Source organism: Trichosurus vulpecula, chromosome 2 (genome assembly GCF_011100635.1).
Source record: "Trichosurus vulpecula isolate mTriVul1 chromosome 2, mTriVul1.pri, whole genome shotgun sequence".
In the NCBI taxonomy this organism is placed as follows: domain Eukaryota; kingdom Metazoa; phylum Chordata; class Mammalia; order Diprotodontia; family Phalangeridae; genus Trichosurus; species Trichosurus vulpecula.
In genome coordinates, this window is record NC_050574.1 from 41,368,037 (window position 1) to 41,383,815 (window position 15,779).

The 15,779-nt window shown below is 61.0% G+C and overlaps 2 protein-coding genes across 4 annotated transcripts; one reads left to right on the plus strand and one right to left on the minus strand.

Moving 5' to 3' along the window:
• Nucleotides 1-230: 230 nt before the first annotated feature.
• PAFAH1B3 (platelet activating factor acetylhydrolase 1b catalytic subunit 3) lies at nt 231-3,305 on the plus strand. Of its 2 annotated transcripts, XM_036745350.1 has the most exons (6): nt 231-252; nt 521-625; nt 907-996; nt 1,956-2,075; nt 2,291-2,413; nt 2,992-3,305. In XM_036745350.1, exons 2-6 carry the CDS (start codon nt 548-550, stop codon nt 3,271-3,273), a joined length of 693 nt encoding a protein of 230 aa, XP_036601245.1. In that variant the 5' UTR covers nt 231-252; nt 521-547; the 3' UTR covers nt 3,274-3,305. The 2 variants fall into 2 exon arrangements, with proteins under 2 accessions (XP_036601245.1, XP_036601246.1); XM_036745351.1 differs by having other exon boundaries at nt 237-625; nt 1,959-2,075.
• Nucleotides 3,306-4,607: 1,302 nt separating this feature from the next.
• Nucleotides 4,608-15,444, minus strand: CIC (capicua transcriptional repressor). Of its 2 annotated transcripts, none has more exons than XM_036745587.1 (20): nt 15,321-15,444; nt 14,077-14,226; nt 13,646-13,880; nt 13,402-13,531; nt 13,128-13,310; nt 12,740-12,905; nt 11,493-11,692; nt 11,188-11,410; nt 10,516-10,619; nt 9,202-10,435; nt 8,259-8,446; nt 8,056-8,177; nt 7,790-7,965; nt 7,330-7,629; nt 6,777-7,105; nt 6,416-6,642; nt 6,182-6,333; nt 5,967-6,098; nt 5,735-5,866; nt 4,608-5,649 (listed from the first exon to the last, which is right to left on the minus strand). In XM_036745587.1, the coding sequence occupies exons 1-20, from the start codon at nt 15,385-15,387 to the stop codon at nt 5,294-5,296; spliced, it is 4,806 nt and encodes a 1,601-aa protein (XP_036601482.1). In that variant the 5' UTR covers nt 15,388-15,444; the 3' UTR covers nt 4,608-5,293. The 2 variants fall into 2 exon arrangements, with proteins under 2 accessions (XP_036601482.1, XP_036601481.1); XM_036745586.1 differs by having other exon boundaries at nt 6,182-6,336.
• Between the last annotated feature and the right edge of the window lie 335 nt (nt 15,445-15,779).

Below are 15,779 nucleotides of genomic sequence, written 5' to 3' on the forward strand. Positions count from 1 at the left end.
AATAAAAGCTTGTTCCCTATTCGGAATATGGTTTCTTCCTCCGCTCTCCCCCACCCCTCCCGTCTGGTGTCAGATGATCTCGTCCTCCCCCTGTCTTTGGTGATTTACTCTCAGGGTCAGGCTCTCGACTTCCCCTCTCTCTGGTGAATGGTCTCGCCCTCCACCCCTACGTCCGGTGTGGAATGGTTTCATCCTCCAGCCCAGGGCCGAAGTCCCCTGAGCCGCGTGGGCGCCGCGAGTCGGATCCAGGAGGTGAGACAGACGCGCCCATCGCGCCCCGCTGCGGGGGGGGACGGCGGCTCCCCTCCCCCCCTCCCCGGTGCAATGGGCACGCCCAGGCTGAGTCGGGGCGGAGCGGCCCATTGTCCCAGGAAGGGGGGGACGGTTGGGGGTGCGGACCATTGTCCCGGGCCGCGGGCGGGACCATCGAGCTCGGCGCGGAGGGGGGAGCGCAGGGCGGGCTGCGAGAGAAGCGGAGAGGAGGAGTCCGGGGCCCGGGCTGACCTCGGAATCACCGCAGGAGCCGGAACAGCCAGCCGCCACCGCGATGAGCGGAGACCACAACCCGGCCAGCACCCCGACCCCGGTCCAGGACGTGCAGGGCGACGGGCGCTGGATGTCCCTGGTGAGGGTCCCTGGCCCTGCCCGGGTGGGTGGGGCCTCAAGGGGCGGGGCCAAAGCGATCAGCTCCCCCTTTCTCACCTGTCCCCCGCCCCGCACACCACTCCCTGTACCCATTTGACAGGTGGGAAACTGAGGCGAGGGAGGGGGACTTGCCCGCCCCGCCCCCGCCCGCCTTGCCCCCGCGCGTGACCTTGGGCCGGCGGTTTCCCCCGCTGTAACGTGAGCCGGGGCGGAGGGCGCTGTCCGAGGTCCCCGCCGGACCGTGCTTTGTCCCTCTTGCAGCACCACCGCTTCGTGGCGGACAGCAAGGACAAGGAGCCCGAGGTGGTCTTCATCGGGGACTCCTTGGTGCAGCTGCTGCACCAGTGCGAGGTGAGCGCTCCCGGGCAGCGGGGGAAACGGAGGCTGGGCCTTTGCCCGAGGGAGGGTAACTAGGGCTGCGCCACGGTGCTTGGTTCTAGGGCGACGACATTTACCGGGGGCCTGAACGCGGGGCAGAAGCTTCTGGATGGCCCCTCCCTCCCCGGGTGGCTGTACCTTGGGCCAGGCCCTGCCCCGCTTTTCTGTTCCCCTCCCCCTCCCATTACTTTGCAGGTGAGTTCCTGCCACGGCCAGGCCAGGGATTACTTCCTGGAGAAGGGAGGCGTCCGGCCGCTTCCCTGAGGATGGAGAGGGATGAACAGAGAGGGAAGCAGGGAAGCCCTGCTTGACTTGGAGGCAAGGGGTGTTGTGGCCAGCGCTGGGGGCTCGGAAGTCTGAACCTTGAGTGTAAAATGCAAAGACGTGGTGTAGAGACAGGGGTGGGGGAGGAGGGAGGGGAAGGGGCATTGCAGGGAGGGGCCTCGGGCAGAGCTGACCTGGGTGTGGGTCACTTCACCTCAAGTGTTCTCAGCTGTAAGGTCATGAGTGGACAGCTGGGGTGGGGGTGGGGGGGCGGTTGAGTTTTGGAGGTCAGAAGACCTGGCCTTCAATTCTGCCTCTGCCTCTCAAGGCCAGCAGGCCCTCATTTCACTCTCCCCGATTGGGGGGAGGGGGAGATGTATTGAACTAATTAGATCTTCTTAGCCTAATCCCGTCTGGATTCCCAAGCAGGCATGAGTTTGAATCAGAAATGAACAATCGATAAATCGATGACTTACTTTCCTTCAGTTCTTTAGAAGGCATGATTGTGAGGAGGGGTCTGTAGGCTTCACCAGCCTTTCCTTCCAATTATAAAAGACCCAGAGAGGGAAGGGGGCCACCTGAGGTTCCATGTGTGGGGACCAGGCTAGGAGCACAAGCCAGGGCTTAGTTGGAGCCTCTCCTGCTATCCCATCACGTTTCTGTCCCAGCAGCTCTGGAGGGAGCTCTTCTCCCCTCTTCATGCCCTCAACTTCGGAATAGGTGGGGACAGCACTCAGCATGTCCTGTGGAGGCTGGAGAATGGGGAGCTGGAGCACATCCGCCCCAAGGTGAGAGGGACTGAGGCCCGGGCTGGGGAGGGCATCCTGACTGGAGCTGGGGCTTCCATTTTCTCAGATTGCTGTTACAGTTTTCACACACCCTCGGGGGGTAGGTGATGGGTGTCCTCCTTGCAGCCTGAGGGATGCAGTGACTTGCCCCAGGAGCTAAGGACCCAGGTCTCCTGGATCTCCATTTCATCACAGCCTTGCTCCCTTTCTCACAGATCGTGGTGGTCTGGGTGGGGACCAACAATCACGGGCACACGGCAGAGCAGGTCACAGCTGGAATCGAGGCGATTGTGGGCCTGGTAAACCAGCGGCAGCCCCAGGCCCGAGTGGTTGTGCTGGTAAGAGAGGCCAGCCCTAGGATGGATGGAAGGGAGGGACACAGGGAGGGTCTCAGATACAAGGCCATCTTGCCAGCTATACTTTTCTTGTTTCTTTACCCTCAGAGGCAGGTCCCAGAGGTAGGAGGCCTCTAGGGGAGGGTCCTTGGCACTCCTACTCCCATTTGACTTACAAAAGAAACTGAGGCACAGAGAGGGAAGGGGCCTTTGGTGAAGTCACAAAGCAAGTCCAGGGCTAGGACCCCATGAAAACTGACTCCATAAGAGAGGATGTTGTATGCCAGGCTGAGACTCTTCTGCACCTGAGCCATTCTTGCCAGGAATTCATTCCTGCCCTTTTAGACTTGGGAGGACCCTTCTTTATTTGTCAATTGGGAGATTGAGGCCCCATGAGGGACAGAATGGATCATAGAGTTTAGAGCTGAAAGGAGAGTCAGGTATAATCTAAGGTCAACCTCACTTTCAAGTGGGTTTAACCCAAGGTCAACAGCACACACTTGGTCATGATCAGACTCTGCTTCTACCAGGAGGGGAGGTGTCTGCCTGCCTGCCCTCCTCAGTCTTGTCCCACTCTACAGGCCCTGCTCCCAAGGGGCCAGCACCCCAACCCACTGAGGGAGAAGAACCGCCGTGTCAATGAGCTGGTCCGAGCAGCCTTGGCAGGCCGGCCACGTGCTCACTTTCTGGATGCTGACCCTGGCTTTGTGCATTCGGATGGCACCATCAGCCACCATGACATGTATGACTACCTGCATCTGACCCGCCTGGGCTACACACCTGTGTGCAAGGCGTTGCACGCTTTGTTGCTGCGCCTCCTGGCTGCAGGCCAGGGGCCCCCACAGCCTGAGCCAGGCTCCTGAATTCCCTCCCCATTAAACACCTTCTTTCTCCAGTCTGGCCTCCAGCCTCATCTTTTATGTCTGCGAAGCCCTTCTAAGCAGGAACATTTCCCTGACAGCCCCCTATCCTCTGTGGGCCCTTGCCGATACATATGGATGGATAGAGACTTGGGAATCTAGGCCAACCCCTTCATCTTCCTCATAGGAAACCAGGACCAGAGGGCAGAGCAAGGAGCTGGCCCAAAAGGCTGCAGTTCCCCTAGACCACTGGATGCTCACATTAACCCTGGGTTGCAGCTTCTACCCCAATGCCACCTGCCCTCTTAGGCCCAGCTCTACAGGCTGAATGGGTGGGTGGTCCTTCCTGGTTGACCTTGGCTAAGTAGCTTCCCCTTGCTGGACCTTTCTTTGATGGGAAATTCAACAGGGCACCCTTAGGATTTACAACTGTAAGGGGAAGAGTTTCCTTCAAAGATAAGAGGCCCAGCAAGTGGGAGGGACTTGCCACCTACCAAGTGGCCCACATAGTTGAGGGTTTGGGGCAGTGCAAAGGCTCAAGTTGGCATATGTATGGATTTACATGACCTGGCTTTGTAGGAGGCATTTTTGGCTTAGGGTGGAGAGTGGATGTCCAAACTCCCCCATACCCCACCCATCCCCAAAAAAAGTATTGGGCAGGGAGGGGTGTGGAAAGAGTACACAATCTGTCATCATTAGACCAGAGTTTAAATCTGAGCTCTCCCACTCAACCTGTGACTTCAGGCAACTCACCTCATCCCTTAAGGCTTCTAAAATGAGTGGGGTGGATTAGAACAAGGGTCTGTAAACCCCACCCCACCCCCATTCTTGTACATGTAAAAACCATTCTAAGCTCTGAGGCCGTACTTTGTCTACCTCTGGACCAGGAGGCCTCAAAGGACCTGGTGACCCAAGACGCTTAGTTCCTAGGTCCCTGGGGCTAAGTGACTTTGCCAACAGACCAATGAGTGGTTCACAGGGAGCCTGGTGGGCACTGACCCAAACCCCCTCCCTCCCATAGCCTGGAGGGGGAATGCCCAACTCCCTCCCCCTCACTGCTGACTGGGGTGGGGGGTGGGAGTGGGAATCCATGACAGACAAACCAACTCTCCCCAGAGAGGCCTGTTACCATACCTGGCCACAGTGGCAGTTGGGGGGCATCAGTACTGAGGCCTACACTGGCCCTAGGTCAGACCCACAGGTCAGGCCCTGCCCGACTCCAAGGTCTGGAGGATGAGGGGCTTCTCCAGTGTGGGTGACCGATGGCGAAGCTGCTGCTTCCCAGGCTGACCCCTCAGCCCCATCCTCCCCAGTCCCAGGGGGCCCAGGCTGTCAGACACGTGTGTTAAAACAGCTTTAATCTCGGTCTTCGAGGCTTCTCGGCACAGTAAGAAATATTGCACATGATCAACATGTATTGTTCCAGGGGTGGGGGTGGGGGGACAGGGAAATTGCCTTCTTAGAAAGTACAGCCTGGTGGGGGAGCAGGTAAGGAGGAAAGGGGTGCACCCTGCCCTGCCCCCCCGCCGACCCAGGGCCAAAGTGCAGGAGGCCCCCCAACCTTGATCCTCCACCCCTACCTCCAAACTAACCTGAGTCCAGCCCCTTGAGGGAGGGGAGAGAGGGAAGTGGGTGCCACCACCCTCAGTTCTGGGCTATCTCCCCAGTACCCCCTCACATGGGGGAGCGGGGCTCCCATCTTTCCCTCCTTCAGTCCTGCCCTCATGAGCCATTTTGCATAAAGTAGAGTGAAAAGATTCGCAAGATAACAAACTCCAGGTTATGTACAGGGGCTCCGTGGGGGCCAGAGTCCCCCCTCTGCCCTCTGCTGCCTCCCCCTAGTCCCCAGGGAGGGAAGCAGTAGGAAGAGGGGACCTTATTCCTCCTTTCACTGGAGGGAGGCTTAATGTACAGGGCTACCCACCCTCCCCACACAGCTTCCTGCCCAGGGCCAGCTCAGGGCCATCTGTCTCCTCCATGGGGGTCTCTGGACCCTCGGGGATGTCACTCCCCGGCAGACACCTCACCTGCCCCCTGGGGAAGGGCCAGGGGGTGGAGGGGAAGGCTGGCTGGCCCCATCCCAGCTCGATTCACCGGGCGCAGGCTCCGAGGGCTGGGGAGGGGCAGCTGAGGGGACGGAGGATGAGGAAGAGTCCGGAGCAGGTGGGGGCGAGTCAGGGCCCTCAGAGGGGGGCGGAGGAGCAGCCCCTGCGCTAGCTGGTGGAGGCCCAGGTCCAGGGGCCTCCCCACCAGGGGGCTGTTCTGTGGGTGTGGCTGCCTGCATAATCTTCTGTCTGACCTCTCGGATCTTGAGCTGGAGACACACTTTGGAGGGAAAGATGTCTGCGTAGCGGGCCTGGAACGCCGCCGTAGCCTGGGCTGGGGACGGATGGACAGCGTGGTGAGTGCCTGGGGTCTCAGGGAGACCATCCCGGCTAAGCCACAGCTGGCAGCCCCCACTCACCTGAGGGGAAGAAGCCATGGTCCTGGAAGAGCTGCATGACCAGTGCCCGCCGCTGGTCCAGGGTGCGGCGCAGAGACGAGTAGGGCACCTTCTCGTACTCCAGCTCCCCCAGCACATCCTCTGCCTCAGTGCCTGTGGTCAAAGAGGGCCAGGTGAGGCCGGACTACCCTGTCAGGCACCCACCAGTGCGCCCCGCCCCCCGCCCAGCTTTCAGCTTTGTCCCTTGCCTCACCAGTCCGGTCAAAGGTGAAGATGTCGCCCTCACACTTGGCGCTCTTCGGCGTGTTGGGCTCAGAGCTGCAGCTCGAACGACGCCTCATTTTGCGCTTGGGGGAGGTGGGGTCCTCTGGGGCTGAGTCCAGGTCTAGGTGATAGGGGAGAGTTTTCAGAGTGGTACCCTGGCCCTCTGTTGCCCCAAGTCAGTCTGCCACCCTTGGGGCTCCTCACCAGTTGAGTTCTTTCTTTTCTTCCGGTAGGAGCCCAGGATGGCTCGGGGGGAGGTGGCCAGCGACTGCAGGGTGGGTGAGGGCAGCACCTCCTCTGGCCGGAATTCAGGCAGCTCTGCAAAGCGCTCCTCAAAGTCCACCTCAGAGAGGACCCTGCTGGGGGATGGCAAGTGTCAAGCCCCTGTCCGCACCACCCTGTCTAGCCACTCCACCACCCTGCCCTTCCGACACTCACTTGTCCACCGAGTCAAAAGTCTTCTTCAGGGGAGGGGGCCGAACCTTGACCTTCTTGCTGGGGGCTTCCTTCCGCTCCGGGGTGTCCCCAGCCCCTGGAGGCCGCCCACTTGCCCCTTCACTGCCCCCAGGGGCGGGAGCTGGGCTGGGCGGAGCCGGGGGCTCCCCACGGCTCTCCAGTGCCAGAGCTGGAATCCGCCAATCAGGGGAACTGGGAATCTTGCTGGCCTGGGGTGAGGAAGGAGTGGGGGGGAAAGCAGCTCAGAACAGCCATAAGGGATGTGACTGGGGGGAGGGGAAGGGAACAAGGAAAAGGGAACAAAGGCATGAGAACTTCAACCCCTGCCCCCCAGCTCCCTCACCGTCTCTGATGCCTTGACTCCTGGCCGATCCTCTGCTGGCGGGGCAGGGGGAGGGCTGCTGCGGGCGCTCTCTCGGCCAGGTGGAGCCCAATTATCTGGTGGAGGTGGGGGTGCGGGCGTGGCTGGCCCACCATCAGCTTCTGTCTCCGGGGCCACCTCCCTGGGGGCGCCCTGCTCTGCAGCCTGCCGGGGGACAGGGCCTGGCCGGGTGGGGACGCCAGACTCATAGGAGCCCACGGGGATGCTGGCAATGGCCGCCTTCACTTTCTGTGGGGGCTTGGGTGGTGGACGCTGGGCTTTTGGGGTCACCAAGCTATAGGCCACGGAGCCTGTCAAAGAGAAAAATATCCAGGATGAAAGCTATAAAACTCTGGTCCCTTTTCTGCCCGTATCCTGCTCCAATGACTGGCTGTTTGGCAAATTAGTTTGCATTTACCAGGCACTTCTCCCACCTGCCAGGGTAACCCTCCCATGCAGAATCACTTTACCATCTTTGAAATCCCCATCCCCACTTGTCCCTAGCCCAGGACCCCAACCTAGGCACGTCACTCACCTGTGGCACTGGGGAAAGGACTGGTAGGGGTCTGAGAGGCAGTGGGGGCTGGAGGACCAGGTGCCCCGCCCTTAGGCAGGATGGCAGCAGGTGGGGCAGCGCTGGTGGCCACAGTATAGACGAGACCAGGAGGGGCTGGGGTTGGTGGGGCTGGCTGAGGGAGGGGCATGGCTGAGGGGCCCCCTGGCCCGCCAGGGTAGAATGCTGTGATGACAGGACCCCCAGCACAGGCTGGTGGCAGCTGAGGACTGGGGACTGGTGATACGCCAACCTGGCCTGGGGCCAGCAGCGGGGCTTGGCCTGGAAAGAAAGAGGAAGCAGGGTCGGGACTTTGGAGGGACACCACCTGCCCCTTTACTCTAGAATCCCTTCCCCAAATAGCCCAGTCTGTGACCCGCCACCAACCCTCTGGTGAACCTCACTAACCCTGCCTCCAACAAGACAATCCAGTGGCCCTCACCTGAGATCAGGGGCTGGACTATGGCAGGGCCACTGGGCCCGATGGTGGTGAAGCCCAGCGCCACGGAGCTGGCCGGCCCATAAGAGGCTGGGGTGCCAGGGGCTCCACTCTGGCTGGAAGAAGGGCTGGGGCCCAGGGGAAGGGCATGCCCAGCAGCCGACTGTACGTAAGTTATTCTGCCCAAGAAAAACCACAGTGGGGAGAGGTGAGTTAGGGTCGCAGGGCCCCTACCACATCCACGTCTCTACTCTACCTCACCAAATTACCTGGTGGAAGAGGGCAAAATGACCTTCTGAGACTGGGATGCAGGACTGGGCAGCGTGGCCGGGCTGAGTGGGGGTACCAGATTACCAGGGGTGGTCACTGGCACTGGGGTGAGCTGGATGATCTAGAGGAGGTAAGAGGGTAGGGAGTTGCCCTTGGCCCTAGGCCATGCCCCCAGCGCCCACCCCAGGAGCCAGTCACTTACTTTGCTCGATGGCTGGGCTCCATTCTGCACTGGAACAGAGAAGGGTGGGCTCACCAAAGGTAGAGGCTGGCTGGCCCCCCCACCCCGTACTGCCACACTAGGTGCTGCCAGGGGCACCAGGACCTTCCCAGGCAGCAGCTGGGTGGGGCCTGCTGAGGGCTGGGCCTGCACTGGAGACACCGACTGGGCTGGAGGTGAAGAGAGGGAGAGCGGTGAGGTATCCACCAGCCGTGCTGGGCCCACCTTCATCCTCCCCACATCCTCCAGCGTCGCTCGGATGTTCATAAAGCACTCTCTGAACCTTCCCCCTTCATGAGAAGATTCACTCCTCAGAACCTCAAACAAACTGGACCAGATGCTACCTAATCTATACTCGATTAAGAATTCCCTCCGAAAGCATTCCTAGCAGGCACCAAACCTCCACTCAGAGACCTCCGTTCAGGAGTCCTGACCGCACCACGCTCCCCCTCCCACAGTGGGGCTCTCATCACGTCTCCCACCTCGCTACAGGATCCACCGGTCCTCTGGGATCCCCCTGCCACATTCAGGTCCCTGCCCACACTAGCACCATGAGTTTGAGGCCTGGCTACCCTCCCCTGGATCGGCTCCTTGTCCTGCACGGCCCACTTTCTGGTGCAGACTGCTGGACTGCTCAGGACGGCGGATCTCGCTGGAGGCTTCTATTATTAGAGCTTATGCCCCACTCAGACTTTTGGATCTTTGTCAAACAAGCTGCTATCTGGCCACCCCTTGGCCACCCTATAACTGGAGCTCAGCAGCTAGCTTTCATCTAAGGATAGGCCTTCCTCTCTATCACTTGTACTGGCCTTGAAATCATTTCCAGACTGTCACCTCGTGTAACTTAGCCTGCCTGACACAATGTCTCTAAGCCCTCAGCACACCAGATCAGTTAACACTCTCACCATCCTCCCTCCTTCCTCACCTTTCGGGGGTGCAGGAGAGGGCACTGGCTGCAGAATGGGAATCCCAGGGGCTGGGGTGGCTGGTGCCAGGACCTTCCCATTGGTGGTAGTTCCTGGTGGCAGGGCAAAGCGGATGCTGGCCGTAGGGCCTGAGCCCCCGACAGCTGCGGCTTTGGGGCCAGGCGCTGCTGGGGCTGGGGCCACTTGCAGCTGCTGGGGCAGCGTGGGCAGGATATACTGCACCTGAGTGATGCCCCCAGGCTTGCCTAGAGGGGCGGGCTGCAGGATGCCCAGGGGCACGGGGCCGTTGGGGCCACTGCCAGTGGGGGGCCCTGCTGCAGCCGCTGCCCCGCCTCCACCAGGTGGGCCTTGGGCAATGAACTGCACGGCTGGAGGGGCAGAGGTGCCATAGCCTGGGGCGCCCACGAGAAGGTTAGTCACAGCAGCAGGGGCCTTGCCCACTCCCAGAAGGGGTCCTGCCACCAGATGCGGGGCTGTAGGGGCTGCTTGTTTTTTATCAGTGTAGACCAGACCAATACCGAGTGGGGAGCCCCCTGGTGCTCGGGGACCAGCCCCCGCCTCCCCTTTGGCGCCTCCTTCAGCTGGTGACCCCTCACCTCGTCCCACTCCAGGGAAGGGTTTAGAAGCAATGGGCACAGGTGTACTGCTGACTGGCCGTACCACATTGGTCACCACAGTTGGAGCGGGACGTGGGGGAGCCGGTGGGGCTCCATAGGTGAGCCCTCCACTCCCTAGGGAGGTAGGGGCTGTCACCAACACTGTGGCTGATGGCAGTCGGGCCACACTGCTGTCCCGCTCTGGGGGTTCCTTGGCCGGGTACAGGCTGCCCCCGGAGGGCAGCACCAAGGCCTGTAGGACACCTCCTCCGGGGGGCGAGGCAATGACTGAGGGGCCGGGGAAGGGCTCTGGCCCTGCTGTGCTCTCTGGCCGCTTGCGCCGATAGGCATTTGGGTCCACAGGAGGAAATCGGGCTTTAGGAGGCAGCGGGCCTCCCCCAGCCGGGTGCTGGGCACGCAGAGGCCCTCCAGCTGCACCTCGACCAGGCTCCCGGGGAGCCGACTGGAAGGAGGAGGAAGAAGAGGAGGAGGTGGGTGCAGGGCCATAGCCCTTGGGAAAAGCGGAAGGGTCAGGGGCTCCAGGGGGTTCGGACTCCAGTGCTGGGCGGCAGTGTGTGAAGGCAGCAGATAGAGAGGATGAACGGATCACAGGTGAGAACAACTTCCTGCCAAATCCCTGGGAGAAAAAGGCATCAGGGTGAAGAAAGACCCTGTGGCCTAGGGCTCCCCGCTCCCTGCATGGCCCCAGCCCCTCACCTTGGCCCCCTCTGGGTCCTCCCCAGAACTGTCCTCGGTGTCACTGTCCGTCACCCGCTCCTTGCACTTTAAGTCGATGTCAGTGGTGCCAAAGCTGTCATCCGCTTGGGAAGCAGAGGGGCAGAGAAGCCGCCGGTGAGCCCATGCCCCGAAGCCCCTCTGAGTAGGCACAGAAGCCTGAGTTTTTCTCTCCTGTCAGCTTTTAACGGGGGCTCAGGATGGTCAGGAAAAGAAGGCAATTGGACGCAGGATTCAGGAGAAGAGAGGAGCAGATTCGGAAATGGGGCCCCACAGCCAGAAGCTTGCTCGGTCACCCCTGCCTAGACCCCTCTCCTCCTCTATAAAAATGCCCTACCTCCTGGCGGGGGCTCTTGTGACAAGCACTGAGATTACCACAAGAGGCAGGCACTCTACAGAGGGGCCAGTGCTGTTAAAAACACAGGCATGCCACCCAGGACACGTGGGGGTGGGGGGTGGGTGTGGGAGGGTGGACAGGTAGAGAACAGGATGGGGGCCATGAATGAGAAGCCCAGGGAGGTGATGAGCCCACCGATTTCTCCACCCTGCAGTTAGAGGTATAGATCATACTCAAAGGCCCTGTGACCAAGTTCAAACACGCCTGAGGCTGCAAGCCCCTATGTCCTCCATTGTACCCCCGTCTCTCCCCCTCACCTATAACATCATCATCTCCCTCCTCTTCACAAATGACCATCCGCTCCTCGTCACTGGTCATGTCTTCGCTAGCTGTGCGCTGGGAGCGGGATGGTCTTGCTGGCAGCATTGGGGGCCGCCCACCTGCCAAGGTTCCACCCTCACTGGGAGTGGCAAAGGGTCCTGGGCCCCCATACTGAGGCGGAGGCTTCGGCCCCGTGTAGGGAGCTGGCCCTGACACCATCTGCAGGGAGGGTGGAGATGCAGGGTTGGCTGATGGAGTCCTGATGACCCCTGCCCTCAGGAAGTCCTCCCCCCAGCTGTACCTGGGTGAGTTCCTGCAGCGCCTGGCTGTCTGCTTCACCCCCATCTAAGCCATGCACACCACTGTGGGAGAAAGCTCTCGGCCTGGTGGGGCCAGGCCCTGCTGGGTGGAGCCGTTCTGCCGTCCCAGGGCCAGATGCAGGGGTCTTGACCTCTGTGCCCAGCAGGGTTTGGGCTGCTGCTGACAGTAATTCTGATGAGACTGCATGGGGAAGGAACCAGAGCCAGAATCCGATGAGACCAAGGGTCAGACAGTGGAGGGTGCAAGCCTTCCCAACAGCCCTGCTGGCACAGGGTCACACGTGACCTCTGCCGTGACATCACAAGACTGCCTGCTCCACTGCGGAGGGCAGCACCCCACAGCCACAAGGCTCTCTCGATATCCAGTCAAAGCCTGTCTTTCTATGATTCCTTCCTACTGTTCCAAGGCACCCCAAAGGGGCCCAACAAAATACGTGGAATCCCTCTTCTCTGTGTTAGTCCTTAAACACAAATGCTATCACGTGTGCACATAGATGCACACGTGCGCGCACACACAAACACCCCCAGTCTCTTCTGGGTTAATGGTCCCCAAAGCTTTTAAACATAACACTGCCTGGGCAGCTAGGTGGTGCAACAAAGAGATCACCAGCTCTGGAGTCAGGAGAACCTGAGTTCAAATCCAGCCTCAGACACTTTGTAGTTCTGGGATCCTGGGAAAGTCATCACTTCACCCCATTTCAAACAAACAAATAAACGTAACACTGTTTCCAGGAAGGAAAGGATGAAGAAGAGGACAATCAGAGCCATTGATTTCTTTGCCTTTTTAACACTCATCGGGTCCTTTCCTCACAAATACTTTACGCAATAGGCTGGGCAAGGCTCAGCATTCCCATTCTATTGGTATCCTATTGGCTGAGGCTCAAAAAGGTGGCTGACTTGTCCATCTGAACCAAACTGCAGCCTATGTCTTCTGACTCTGAGAACAAGTCTGTTTTTTCTGAACCAAAAATGGACTGAAATAAGGGCAGAAGAGGGTGTTTGATGGAGCTCAGTAGGGCAGCCCACACACGGGGGGGTGGGGGAAATGGGAGAAGAGGCTTGTGGCGCTATAGGAGGGAACTGGCTAGTGAGGCAGTGGGAGGGAAGCTGAGAGCCAGCCGTTGAGAGAAACGAGGCCTGGGGACACTGGAGGCCAAGCCCAGGCACCTCCCCAGACTAGGCCCCAACCTCCGGATTCCTTCCTGCTCCGACGTCCTGTGTGACCCACCTCCAGGAGCAGCTGCTGTGCCGGTCTCTGACATGCTGCGCTCCCGCATCTCCTTGGGGCCTCCTGTCAGACCCAGGGCCACGGGCTTGGCATCTGAGCTCGATTTCTTCCGGTCCTTGTTGCACCATTTCCAGTCTGGGTGGGCCTTGAAGTGGGCCTCCTTCACCTGGCAGGGGGAACGCAGCAGAGCTCCAGTCAGGGGTCCAGGAGGCCCCAGCCAAAGACAGGGAGGAGCAGGGAGAGGAAGTGGGCGGAAGTGGGAGGGACAAGAGTAGGTTCTGGGCCCCTGGCCTGGGCTCGGGTGGAGCCTCCTAGGCCAGAGGTATTTCCTGCCCGCTTGGGGCTGAACTTCCTTTTGGCCTTTGCTGGGGCAGGAGCTGGGGGTTACCTGGAAGGCCAGATCGTGGTACTTCTGCTTCTCCTTGGGCCCCAGTGCATACCACCACTCGCCCAGGATTTTGCTGACAGTCCGGTTATCCTGGTTCGGGTGGCGCTGGTGCACCAGGGCCCGGTGTCTCTTGCTGAATATCATGAAGGCGTTCATGGGGCGTCGGATGTGATCCTTCTCCCTCTGAGGGCAGACAACAGAGAGGGTAGTGTCAGGCCCTGGGGAGTCAAGGAGAGCAAAAAGACGAGCTAGGGAAAGGGGAGGTCTAAAGAACCTTGTTGGGGCTGCGCCCGTCCTTCTCAGAAGAGGAATCTCTTTCCTTGGGCAAGGCGCTGAGGGACTGCGTCCGGCGCTTTCCTGGTGGTAGTGGCAACTGGATCTCCGGAGACATGATAGAGAGGAACCTGTGGAATTGAGGAGAGCTGGGTGACCCTCAACACCACCCCCCCCTCAATCTCTTTCCCTTCCTCCTCCCCATGGCCCATCCCAGGAGGCTGGTCCTCCCCCAGCACACTCACGCATCATCGTGGTCACTCTCTGTCTCGCTGTCCAGCCGACTCTCCCCTGTAGGGCCAGGGCCTTCCTCCTCAGAATGCTGAGGTGGAACCTTGCTGCCTTCGGAGGCCCCAGGGGCCTGTGGAGGCCCGGGAGCTGGGCTCTCAGGACAGGTGGCCCCAGGTGGCCGTCCAGATTCTGGGCCCCCTGTCCCACTGGGGGACTGCTCATGGGCTACTGCTGCTGACTCGGCAGGCTCTTAAAGTAGGTGAAAAATACATGCCTGTTAAAGCTAGTCCCGACAGTTAAGACGGGGACCAGGCTGGGACTAGTCATTTAAATACCACTAAGATGGGACCAACAAGAAGAAGAATATGGGTCAAGCTCACACCCCAAGCTCTGTTACAAAGCCTGAGAAATTGTGTCCCCTCTCACCACTCCACAAGCACCTTACCTTTGCTCTGGCTAGAGGAGACAGGGTGGCTGGCTGGCTGCTGGGCCTCACTGGGCTGAACAGAAGGGTCAGGCTGGCTGGGTGCCAAGAACGGGACAAGCGAGTGCCAGGGAAATACGGCCACTGATCGTGGCTCCACATTTGTCCACACTGCCAGGAAAGAGAGGGAAAAAGTAAGGGGGGAGCACGGTGAGGCTTGAGGGAGGCAGATACACCTCAACAATCCTGCCCCCAAGCCCTCCTCTCACTCCTGGCTCCTTCCTGACTTTCAGAAAGCTGGTTCCTCTTCTCTACAACAACCCCCCCCCAAAAAAAACCCTCTCCACTTCCTGCTACTCTTCCAATTGAGGTCCCAAACAGAAGAAAGATTTCTCCAGAACTCTAACTAGGCCTCCTTTTGATCCACAGTAAAATTAGGGAGTTGGAGCAGATAACCATCCTCATCCAGCTTTATATCCTATCCCATTACGATGCTACTCCCAACTCAGTACAACAATACCCAGATGCCCAGGGGGCTTGCTTGGGGCCTCTACCTTCTACATCCCAGTCTCCTTAACTTTCCTCCTGCAGGCCAGGGAGAACAGCACTACTTAGCCCATTTACCATCAACCCCTCCCCCGCCACATTCCCCAACCCTGGGGGAGGAGGAGGCTCTGCCTCCCTTTCCCCTCCCACAGCTGTCATCTGGGACATCACAAGGCCTAATGTGCCCCTGAGTCGGGAGGGCTCAGCCCCCTCTCGTTCTACCAGGTGTCCCAGGATACCCCATGAAAAGGTGTCCCGAGGAGAGCTCTTCCCTGCCAGAGCCTCGAGGCCTTCCCTTCGCCTCGGCCACATGTCCCTTGCTGCCCCCCCACGGTGGGCACAGCCCGGGCAGGGAGCCCTGCACTGCCCCGGGGGTGGGGGGGGGCAGACCAGACAATGGGGAGGCAGGCAGAGCTCGCCGCTCCCCCGTGGGGGAGGGGATCCCGGCCCAGGTGTTTCCTACCCATCACTTCCCTCTCCCGCCCCCCCAGGGGGCTCGACTTCAGGAAAAGGGGGCCGGCCGGCCCCTCCCCAAAGCCTCCTTCCTAAGGAGCCGGAGGTCGCAGGAGCAGTGCTCCCGCCCCCACTCTGGATCCCTCCAGCAAAGTTCCCACTGACTGGGGCGGCCCATCGCAGGCCGCCAGGCAGCGGCCGGGCGCGCCAATAGGGACCCCGGCCCTCCCCCGCCCCCCACCGGGTGTGGGGGAGGAGGCACTGACCGAACATGCCGAGGCCGCGGGGGGCGGCGGCGCCGGGCGCGGGCAGCGGCCGGGGGGCCGAGTACATGGTCCCGCGCGGGCTCCGGGCCGCTCACCACCCGCCGCCTCCTTTTGGCTCTCGGCGCCGCCTCCGCCGCCGCCTCCTCCGCCTCCGCCGCCGCCGCCCGGGCCCGGGGGGAGCGGGAGGCCGCCGCCGCATGCCCCCCCTCCCCCGCCCGGCCCGCCCCGCGCGGGGGGTCTCGGCCGGGCGCGCGCCTGCGCTCTCCGGGGAGGGAGGGGGGGAGGGGGCGGGGCCCGGCGCGAGCGAGCGAGCGCGCGCCGGCCCCGCCCCCTCCCGTGCCCCCCTCCCCCCGCGCGGGGGCCGTCACGGGGCCGGGGCCTGGGGCATAGCGCACCGCCCCCGCCCGCGCTGACAGGCGCGCGCACGCGCACTGACGGCGGCTCCCCCCCCCCCTCCGC

Coding starts and splice junctions, on each gene's coding strand:
- PAFAH1B3 (XM_036745350.1), top strand. CDS start 548: ATGAGCGGAGACCACAACCCGGCCAGCACCCCGACCCCGGTCCAGGAC. Junction 2,076..2,290: donor TGGAGCACATCCGCCCCAAG/GTGAGAGGGACT, acceptor CCTTTCTCACAG/ATCGTGGTGGTCTGGGTGGG. Junction 2,414..2,991: donor AGGCCCGAGTGGTTGTGCTG/GTAAGAGAGGCC, acceptor CCCACTCTACAG/GCCCTGCTCCCAAGGGGCCA.
- CIC (XM_036745586.1), bottom strand. CDS start 15,387: ATGTACTCGGCCCCCCGGCCGCTGCCCGCGCCCGGCGCCGCCGCCCCC. Junction 12,906..13,127: donor ACCACGATCTGGCCTTCCAG/GTAACCCCCAGC, acceptor TCCCCCTGCCAG/GTGAAGGAGGCCCACTTCAA. Junction 11,411..11,492: donor CGCTGCAGGAACTCACCCAG/GTACAGCTGGGG, acceptor CCCTCCCTGCAG/ATGGTGTCAGGGCCAGCTCC.